Genomic DNA, 9,785 nt, shown 5'->3' on the forward strand with positions numbered 1-9,785 from the left:
ATTAAAATCATTCCGAAACTTTTTTAACACCATGTATTTATTTTTTGATCAATTATGATTCGATATCGACTTATCAATATTCCTGGGATATCGATTTATAAAAGACGAAATAAATATCGTTGAAAGCCCGCCAAACCAAAAGAAAGCGACACACCATTTGCAATCAATCAAAATTAAATAAAAATATTATAATGGGTCACTCATATAATTTTCAAATTTGTTTTATATAATTATTTTCGGGGGTATCAAAACCCCCATACAAATCATTGACCGACTAGCTAAAACCTAAAAAACTGATTAGAATAAACGTATAAAATCCGGAAATGAAAAATCCAGAAATATCCCTGATATCCGACTTGTCATAATCTGTATTAAATGATATTTTATTTATTTGCAAGAGGTTGTTGGAGCTGCTTCACAGCCGCCTGGCTAACTGCTCGGAACAGAAACAGTTTTGTACATAGTCATAGACGATAACTTTATGTATATATAAGTATAAATTAAATTATCACAATCGATCAATTCATAATATAACTAGAAAGTGTCAACGTTCGCAAATCATAGAAATTTACTCGCATGTACATGTGTGTGGTGGCTGTTTGAAGTATGGGGAGGTGGAAGTGGATTCCCCAGACCGGATCCAGATCGCTTGGCTAATCGATAAGTATATAAAGCATAATACATTGCAACTGGGAATGGGAGACGCAAACGGGAAACGTTACGGTGACCACGTTCCCCGCAGACAAGGCAATTCGGGCAGGGAGACGATCCTGCGCTCCGGCAATCATGTCTGCTTCGACGGCCGTTGCAGATTGGGCGGCGGGGCGGCCAGCAGCTCGTCAATTTGCAGCTTATAGGCCGCCTTCAGCTCGGTCAGGTCCAACTCCAGTTCCTCGGTGCGCTCCACCTTCTCGCCGTACATCTGAAGCAGGGCGTCGTAGCGATGCTGTAGGTCCTCGTAGCCCTTCTCCATCACCTCGTAGACTTGCAGCTTCTCCTTCATCTAAGATATTTGGGTAGAAGTTATTAAAATCCTATACACAAATGTAGGATTTCCTCCTACCGTTTCCAGTTCGATGGTCAGGTTAGATATCTCGCCGTCAAGAACGCCCCGTTCCGCCTGCAGGCGAGATAGTTCCCACTGTAGGTGGGTCAGCTCGCCATCGCGTTGCTTCAGCAGCGCCTGCAGGTGTTCCAAAGTGCTGGTGTTGGCCGCCAGGAAGCTGAGGTGCACACCTTGGATGATGCCCGACGGCTGCCGGCCCGAGTTGGAAGCGCAATCGAGATCGTCCTAGATCGACAAGTCAATAAAACGGTTGAGAAGATTCTTCATTTTAAGGTTAGACGTTGAGAAATTACCGCCTGCCAGTCGATGATGCCGCCCAGAACTTCCTCGTTCGAACCACTGTCGTCCGCCAGACTGAGAGGCGGCGAGGAGCGCAATGGGGCCTGCGATTTCGGCAGCTGCATTTGCAGCTGTGGCTGCAGCTCACTGCTGGCCTTCACTGCCTCCACGGTCAGCAGGCTGGGCTGTTGTTTGCTCCGCTCGTTCTCCGCCTGCTGCTGGCACTGGTGCTCCAGGTTCGCAATCCGCTCCTGCTGCTGCCTAAGCTCGTCCTGTAGCAAACTGAGTTGCCTGCCAGGCCGAAGAATATGGTATTAGGATTGGGAAAATCAAGACAGTTTAGTATGACAGACCTCTGATGATCGCTCTCCTTGTTGCCCGCATCAAGGTCATGCTGGCGCAGTGCCATCTTGGCGGTCTCCGCCTCCATCAGCGCACTCGACAGCTTCTCCTCCAGCAGACCGCAGCGGGTGCGTAGCAGCTCCTGCTTCTCGCCCTGCACGGATTCCAACTGCTGCAGCGAGCGCAACTGCACCTGTGAGTCGTCCAGCTTCTGGAGCAGCTGCTGCTCCTCGCGGTTCCATCCGGCGGAACGCTGATCCAGAGTGCGCTGCAGAGACTCGATCTGTCGGATCAGGGGCGTGGTAGTGGCACCCAGCTCTTGCGTGGAGCTCTCCGCCCGGAGCTCGGCGGCTTCTAGGCGACCCAACAGCTGGCGGTTCTCCTCGCGCATCTGCTGCTCCCTTCTGGCCAGGCTATGCTCGGCCAGGCGCAGTTTCTCGCGCAGATCCGACACCTGTTGCACGTACTCCTGCTGCTCGGCGCGCAGACTGTCCTGCTCGAGGCGCGTGCGCTTTTGCAAATCCCCTTTCAGCCCATCGAAGCTGGCTTGCAGGGCCGCCAGCCGGGACTGGAGATCTTCGATGCGGCTGCGGCCCTCAGCATTCTCCTCGTCCACACGCTTCTTCTCCGCTGTCATCCGGCAAACCGCTTCGATCTGAGTGCGCTCCATTTCCTCCTTGGCTGCCAAGGACTTTTTCAAGCGCTCCGATTCGCTGGACAGCAGCGATATCTGCTCGCCGTTTTTCTTTAACAACGTGTCCGATGTCTTCTCCTTGGCGCGGAGCTTCTTGATGATCGTCGACTGCTGCAGGATCTCCTTGGACAGCTTCTCGCCCTCGGACTGCAGGCCGGCGATCATCTCGTTGCACTCGGCCAGCTCGTCCTTGGGTATCTTGTTTTGCAGCTCATCGCGCAGGCTCTTCATTTGGATGCGCAGGGCATCGCGTTCACGTATGCTGGCCTGGAACTTCTTCTCCAGCGCCGACAGACGCTGCACTGCATCCGCCGCATCCGGACTGTTGGCGCTATTGGCCGCCGCCTCTACGCGGGCGCGCAACTCCTGATTCCGTTCCAGCAGCTCGGCATTCTGGCGCTCCGACTGCAGTAGTCTTTGCTCCCGCGCCTCAATGACCTGGTTTAGCTCACTGATGCGCTGCACCAGCTTGTCCAGCTCCGATTGCGAGTCCTCCGACAGCAGCGAGATCTCCGAGGGCTCGCGATTGTGACCCTTGGCCTTCAGGCCCACCTTGCCGCCCGCCAGCTCCTTGAACTTTTGAGGACTGGTGCGCGTGGTGGTACTATTGGTGCTGGAGTCGCCATTCGGATTGGAGATGATCTCGATGTCCGACGATGTGGACGAGTAGCTCTGGTCTACCACTTCTGCCTTGGGCGGGGCGGGCGACTTGCCCTTGTGGCTCATCTGCAACTGGATGTCCTCGAAGCTCTGCGTGGAATCGGAATCGGCGTTGCCAGCTGCCTGGATATCGCTAAGCACCAGGGCCTTCATGGTTTTGGTGGAGTCTGGACAGGAACACGGTGGTTAGGACGTGGTTTATATGAAGGAAAAGGCATTTGTGTACCCACCATTCAGGTGATCCTCCATATGCCGCTCCAGCTGCGTGCCCTCGTCGTCGTCATCCTCGCCATCGCCCTCGGCGTTGTCGGATGTGTCGTTGCTGGCAATGATCACAATACTGTCCGGCAGCGAGGGCTCCGTGTCCGGAGACATCTCCATTTCACTGGCCGTGGTGGCCGTGATGAGCTCCAGCGAAGATTCGGACAAGCGCTTGGCCACCGACGGCTCCTCGCCGCTGGCCGAAATTGGTGACGTCGGCGAGGACAGAAGATCCACCGAATCCGAGGTCGCCGACTGCCGCTTGCCGTAGGCGGCGCTCCCCGGAATGGAAGTGGGCGTGGGCGGAATGGTAACCATCTCGTTGGCATGCGGATTGTCGAAGAAAGTGGGTGTGTCCGATGCGGGCGTGGCTACAGATCCTTGTGTCTCCGCGGATGAGGTGTTTCCAGGTGTTCCACTTTCGCCCGGAACACCGGCGGTCGGCGAGTCCTTCTCCACAGACTTGCTGTCGTCGTCCTGGATGTCCAGCGCCTCAATCAGCACCGTCTTAGCCTTTTCGAACCAGCTCATGGTGGATGCTGATGCGAAATCCCAAGCCCAATTGCCACTGTATCAATATTGTTGACGTCGCTGCAGGCGGCTGGCGATAACAAAGTCGTAAACGCACTCCTGCTGCTGCAATCTCCTGCTCCTCGGGGGGCACATGCAAATCTGGCTGTGTGGTGACTGTGGATTTCCAATTGGGATTTCCTTGTTTTAGGAACACATAATTAAAACCAAAATCCTGTTTCCAGTTAATCGATTTCCACTTATCGATAGATCAGCTGGAGATGACACAGTGTAACCGTTTGTTGTTTACCACAGTACACGCTCAATACAATGAACATTAATATAATTTTTTGTATAGTACATTGCAAAAATAGTTTGACATTTCGGTCTTAATAAAATGTACATCCATTTTACATTGGGTAACACTTCTTATTCAGCATTTAACATTATTTATTTTGAATTTTATTTATTTGTATTATATATAATTAATTTAAGCAACCGGATACGAAAAATCTATGAAACATTAAGTTTAAATTTTAATGAATCTTATTATTTTAGTAAGTATGGTGAGTTTTTAATTGTCTCTACTTAGGCCTGTAAGATTGATACATTTTTACACACAAAAGACATCAAAATTTTACAAAAGATGGAAATAATATATATATGGATATTCCTTTAAAAATAACCTTAATAAAAGTTACCCTTATGCTTTTATATATAAGCTATGTCTATATATGTAAATATATTATCTATAAACTATACGGAAAAATAATTTGAAAATATCATCTGAAAAAACATCCAGGCTGGGGTTGAGTCCTCGCTCAATGTCTATACAGGACCACCACCATTCTTATTAGAATTCTCGGCGACAATCGATTGACAGCCTATCGTAATTTGCACGCCTCTGTTGAAAACTCTTTTTAATGTAATGTATAAAATAAAAGAAAAAAATGAAAACGGTCATTTAAATTGAGAGTGTAATCAAGGCAGATTGGGCAGCAGCGTCGTCGTCGCGTCACACCTTTATTTTTTGTCGGCGAGAGCAGCAGTAGCGCGTAGAATTTGGAGCAGCCAGCAGCGAAATACAGGAATTGGAATCCCAATCAGCAGGCGACTATAAAGGGGCAGCAACAATAACAACAATTCCAATTCAACTACGCACCCATTAACACCCGCCCCCCGTCCTTGCCACCCCATAGCCCCGCCCCCTAACCCCGCACGCCCCTCGAACGCCCGCACTTTTGGCACAAACACAGAGGCACACTAAAAAAAAACACCAAAACACATATATACTTATCATCCGAGCGACAAAAAACCGACCGCATTTATCATCCGCACATCGCACATCGCATTGTTTGCTATTGTTGTCTGCTCCGATTTGCACGCGAAGGAGCAGACAAAGAGGACGCGCCGAGGAGGAGGAGAAGGAGGAGGTGCAGGAGGTGGAGGAGACGGCGACAAAGGATCCGAGGCATCCAGTATCCTGCATCTATGGGTCAAAAGACGAGCACTCCGGCGACCAGTGGCCAGCAGAGCCCTCGCTCCAGGACATTTTCGAGTAGCTCAACGGGAGCTGCGGACTCCACGCAGCAGCAGTCGAATCCCGGCCAGAATCGCGGTGGTCAGAATGACGGCGGCCAGGGATTCAATCTGCTGCGCACTCCGCCCGTCCTGCAGGTGTACCACAACCAGAACTCCACGTCCATTGACCGTCAGCGGGCGCGGAGTCTGAGCTCTGTGCCGGACATCCAGCAGCAGGCGGCCCAGCAGCAGCAGGTGGGCTCGATCACCTCGTCTGGGAGCAGTCCGCACTCGCATCCGCACGCGGCACACGGCCACCCGGCTGTGGGGGTTTCCGTGTCGGCGAATGCCAATGAGAATAGCCACAGTAGCTTCCCGGCGGCCGGGAACAACAATGGATCCGCCACGCAGCCCTACATGCAGCAGAGGCGCACCCTCGGCGATTCCATACGGGTGAGTGGATCCAGGAGCCAGGCTAAATACCTGGCTAAAGGAACTCACAATACACAGTAGTCAGGAGTGAACACAATATTTGGATTTTCCAGAGGTCAAAAGGGGACTAGCTCAAGATTAAAATTATGATTCATATATCGTATAGTTAGTATTTATTTAACACAATATTTACGTATTTCAAAGATCGGAAGAAATGGAAATCGCGATTTATGTATCTGTCTATCAAAATGGATTACCCATTCGTAGGTATCTATGATACACAACATTTGTGTACTCCAAAGGTCAGAAGTGAATTAATGCAAAAGTAAAATCATGATTTGGTATCATTATACTCTACAGTCAGTATCTATTAAACTCACTACTTGAGTATTTCAAAGATCACGTTAATAGCTATAAATTAGCCATTAATTAATAGAATAATAAGTATTCCCAAATTACCTTAAAAGTTTTCCAAAATGATCGTAAATTATGGAATATATAAATTGGACTTCGGCTTAGTTTAAAATACTCTGGAGGTCTAAATTACCCTAAAATCAGTTGTAGTCTAACACGGTATTTAAATATCCTTAAGGCCATGTTAATAGTACAGAATAAAGTACCTTAAAAAATATTCGTAATGGTATATCGATTCAACACAACATGTAACATTAAATGTTTATAGTAAACTATAATAAGAAAAAAAAAATTTGGAACGTTGAATATACGTTTTTGTATACTGTGATATATCAAAAATTATTGTTATTTTTATCATATAGTTTAGCTTGTTTAATTTAAAAATATAACGAAATATAAGAAATTGCCTGTTTTTTTATATATATGAAATATTCAGTATTTCCCAAGGGATAAATAAAAAATTAATATCTGTTAATCAGAAAAATGTAATACTAATTTCACTAGTACAATCTAGTTTAAAAAAATTCAAGGTATAAATTACATTTTAAACAAAATATCTTAAATATTAAATCGGTTTTTAACAGTAGTTATTTTAGTTTGATCTATGACGATTAAAGTCATGGAAAAAAATCATTTTTGATAGTTAAAAGTATTGTCTGATTAAGACTATACCAGTAAAAATAACGTATACGCACCATCAGACCTTTTTCACTAACCTTTGTTCCGCAATCCTCAATTACAGGACATGACAATGACCGGCGGCAATATCGCCGAGAGCATCGCTCTGGCCGCTTCCGCCACGTCCGCCAATGGGATCGGCCGTGTCTACACGGCCACCTCGCTTCCATCGCACATTTGGTCCTTCAATGGTAAGCCCTCGTGTCGCCTACACCTGTTTTCTCATATTTGTAAACCTCACGAAATTCCTCGAATAATTGCAGGTATCAAATGCCCTGTGTGCAATAAGTTTGTGTTGCCGGACGACATTGAATGCCATTTAGTCATGTGCCTAACGAAACCACGACTCTCATATAACGGTATGCAGTTGACCCTCAGTTCCCCGATTTCCTGGAATATTTATACTTATTTTCTCTATGCGTCGCATTCCAGAGGATATTTTGTCGGACGCCAAGGGCGAGTGCGTCATCTGCCTTGAAGACCTGAGTCCGGGGGACACCATCGCCCGGCTGCCTTGCCTCTGCATATATCACAAAGGGTGAGTTTAAAATAGGGAGTTATGAAGTACTGAACTTGATATATTTAAAAACAATTGAAAGTTTGAGGTTTGGTTTAAAAGATCGTATTGTATTGCAAATATAATATTTATACAGTTGGCTTATAATTGATCTAAAAGATCTCAGAATACAGAACTTTGTTCAACATACATATATAAAATATCATTATTTGCAGTTATTAAATAATATAATAAATTAAATGCGCAATACGTATAAATATTCAATTAGCTTATGTTTTATTGAAACAGCCGGTTGCATTTGTTTTCATCGTTATCTATGTAGCTAGTTTGTTATAATCGGTAATAACTCTACATAGTAGGCATTAGGTATCTTATCTTTAAACTAATCATTAAATTTACCATTGAAGAAAACTTTTTACCACAAGCCCCCATAAACCGCAGAAAGAAAACAAAACCCTGGGAACAAAGAGTCAATAACGAAAATTTGAGGAGTGTCTCAGTTTGAATTTTACACTTACCTCACCCCTTTGGGGCAATAAATTTAAAAATAAGTGTGTTCACATAATGGGGGCTGCATGCCGACTTCTCTCTACTAAGTGCCAGAGGGCTAATTACAATTCTCTTGACTTTCTGTCCGCCCACAGATGCATCGACCGTTGGTTTGAGGTGAATCGCTCCTGTCCCGAGCATCCTGGAGATTAGTAATCCTCGCCAGGTAAGCCCCATAATTGGCACATGTGTGTTGGATGTCCGGACAAAAACAAGTCAGCCTCATTAATTTCAACCAGTTGGTGGAATAGTTCGAGAGGGCAGGTTCTCGATTATAATGGGATTTACATTTGCATTTACTGTTGCAGAGCTCGCCAAGTTGTTTGTGTGGTGCGTTATGCAAGCGAGGAGAGGTATTGGAGCTGGAATGGAACTGGAACTGGGCAGCTAGTAGCGGTGCGAAGAAGGGTTTAATCTCTGGGTAAGGATACAGTGCAAATGCTCTGAGACCAAATATTTAGCACGTATGTTGTACAGCATATCGCACAATTAGTGGTACAAGTTTTTATATCTTAAGAGTCGTTTATTGCTTGGTAAATTGTTTTTATAACACAATTTCCATTTCTATATTGAAATCCAGAATATTGCCAATCAGAGATATCAAAACTATTTTTAAATCGGTTTTAATTGTCTTATTTATTTAAAAAAAAATTAATTGCGAGTTATGCTAGTTTAATAATTAGTAGTAAGTAAGTAAAAAGATGGCCAAAATGTAATATCCTGTCCTTTTCAGCTGCTCAACACCCCGAGCTGGAGCTGGAGCTTGAAAAAAGCGTGTAAAGGATATAGGATATAGGATGGGAGAGGCTATGCCACAAAATGCGGATCTAAAAAGTGGGATTGAGCAATCGATCACTTGACCTACCGACCGACCGATCGACTGCTGATGGAACCCAAAAACACACACAAATCAATTGAAACAAATTAATTTACAATGCTAAACTGGCAACATAATAATAATAATAATACACAAAGAAAAAATCAAATAACAAAATCAACCAACCCACAAAAACTACAACAACAAGAAGCAACAACCAGAAGATTAAGAAGATGGGAGGAGTGTAAAGCGAAGCAACCAACCAACCAACAAAAGAATGTCAACCAATGTGATGTTAAATTTTATATTTTGTACTATGGATAATGATGTAATTGTAATTGTAATGTATATGTATGTATTTATTATTTTAAACAGGACTAAAATAGGATAAACACAAAAACACAAGCGTAAGGAGAACACACACAAAAAGAAAATAACAATAACAAATACTATTAATAATTATGCTAATTTAGAAGACAAACAAACGAAAACGAAAAGCAAAGCAACCAAAAACATAAAAACCAACATTAATTAAGAATGAAATGTAACGAAGATAGAAAACCATTTTTCCCAATTTCGGTGTACTATAAGATTTGTTTAACAATCGCAATCAATTCTCTTTGTGTTTATCCATTAGTTATGGCTAGTTATATTTAAATTATTGTAATTTTTTATACCCATGTTTGTTATGAACATTTTGTTTGTGTTTCTGTTTAAACAAAAAAATTTTAAATTGACAGATCGAAGAGAAATATTTTAAATATTCGCCATTATTTGTAATTTGTCAATGTGAAGTTCTGGTCAAACGAAAGCTAAGGACAAATCCTATTCTATTTTTTTTTGTCAAATGCTTCAAACTGGCCATATATCCAATACCCGTAGACATTGTAAGCTGGTTGTAAACGATGCAGCGCCAGCATGTATATGAAACCATTTTAGATATTTGCTGAATTTAATATCTGCATCAATTACGACCACCTTTAGTCTCGGGGCGCCGTTTGCCTGGAAGCTGTGCGTTTATTATCATTACTGATTACTGTATGTA

At 44.4% G+C, this 9,785-nt stretch overlaps 2 protein-coding genes across 3 annotated transcripts; one reads left to right on the forward strand and one right to left on the reverse strand.

Moving 5' to 3' along the window:
• Positions 1 to 365: 365 nt before the first annotated feature.
• Positions 366 to 4,085, reverse strand: LOC108048819 (TATA element modulatory factor). Its single transcript, XM_017129723.1, has 5 exons — positions 3,272 to 4,085; positions 1,699 to 3,208; positions 1,360 to 1,636; positions 1,064 to 1,291; positions 366 to 1,003 (listed from the first exon to the last, which is right to left on the reverse strand). The coding sequence occupies exons 1-5, from the start codon at positions 3,831 to 3,833 to the stop codon at positions 785 to 787; spliced, it is 2,796 nt and encodes a 931-aa protein (XP_016985212.1). The 5' UTR covers positions 3,834 to 4,085; the 3' UTR covers positions 366 to 784.
• A 547-nt stretch (positions 4,086 to 4,632) lies between these two features.
• On the forward strand, positions 4,633 to 9,133 carry LOC108048850 (E3 ubiquitin-protein ligase znrf2). 2 transcript variants are annotated; one of them, XM_017129781.1, is made up of 8 exons: positions 4,633 to 4,737; positions 4,803 to 5,786; positions 6,922 to 7,048; positions 7,121 to 7,216; positions 7,290 to 7,395; positions 8,019 to 8,089; positions 8,232 to 8,344; positions 8,657 to 9,133. In XM_017129781.1, the coding sequence occupies exons 2-6, from the start codon at positions 5,304 to 5,306 to the stop codon at positions 8,074 to 8,076; spliced, it is 870 nt and encodes a 289-aa protein (XP_016985270.1). In that variant the 5' UTR covers positions 4,633 to 4,737; positions 4,803 to 5,303; the 3' UTR covers positions 8,077 to 8,089; positions 8,232 to 8,344; positions 8,657 to 9,133. The 2 variants fall into 2 exon arrangements, with proteins under 2 accessions (XP_016985270.1, XP_016985262.1); XM_017129773.2 differs by having other exon boundaries at positions 4,690 to 5,786.
• The last annotated feature ends 652 nt before the right edge of the window (positions 9,134 to 9,785 follow it).

Source organism: Drosophila rhopaloa, unplaced genomic scaffold, assembly GCF_018152115.1.
Source record: "Drosophila rhopaloa isolate 14029-0021.01 unplaced genomic scaffold, ASM1815211v1 contig_3, whole genome shotgun sequence".
In the NCBI taxonomy this organism is placed as follows: domain Eukaryota; kingdom Metazoa; phylum Arthropoda; class Insecta; order Diptera; family Drosophilidae; genus Drosophila; species Drosophila rhopaloa.

Coding starts and splice junctions, on each gene's coding strand:
- LOC108048819 (XM_017129723.1), bottom strand. CDS start 3,833: ATGAGCTGGTTCGAAAAGGCTAAGACGGTGCTGATTGAGGCGCTGGAC. Junction 1,637..1,698: donor AAGGAGAGCGATCATCAGAG/GTCTGTCATACT, acceptor TCGGCCTGGCAG/GCAACTCAGTTTGCTACAGG. Junction 1,004..1,063: donor TGACCATCGAACTGGAAACG/GTAGGAGGAAAT, acceptor CAAATATCTTAG/ATGAAGGAGAAGCTGCAAGT.
- LOC108048850 (XM_017129781.1), top strand. CDS start 5,304: ATGGGTCAAAAGACGAGCACTCCGGCGACCAGTGGCCAGCAGAGCCCT. Junction 5,787..6,921: donor CCCTCGGCGATTCCATACGG/GTGAGTGGATCC, acceptor CCTCAATTACAG/GACATGACAATGACCGGCGG. Junction 7,217..7,289: donor ACCACGACTCTCATATAACG/GTATGCAGTTGA, acceptor GTCGCATTCCAG/AGGATATTTTGTCGGACGCC.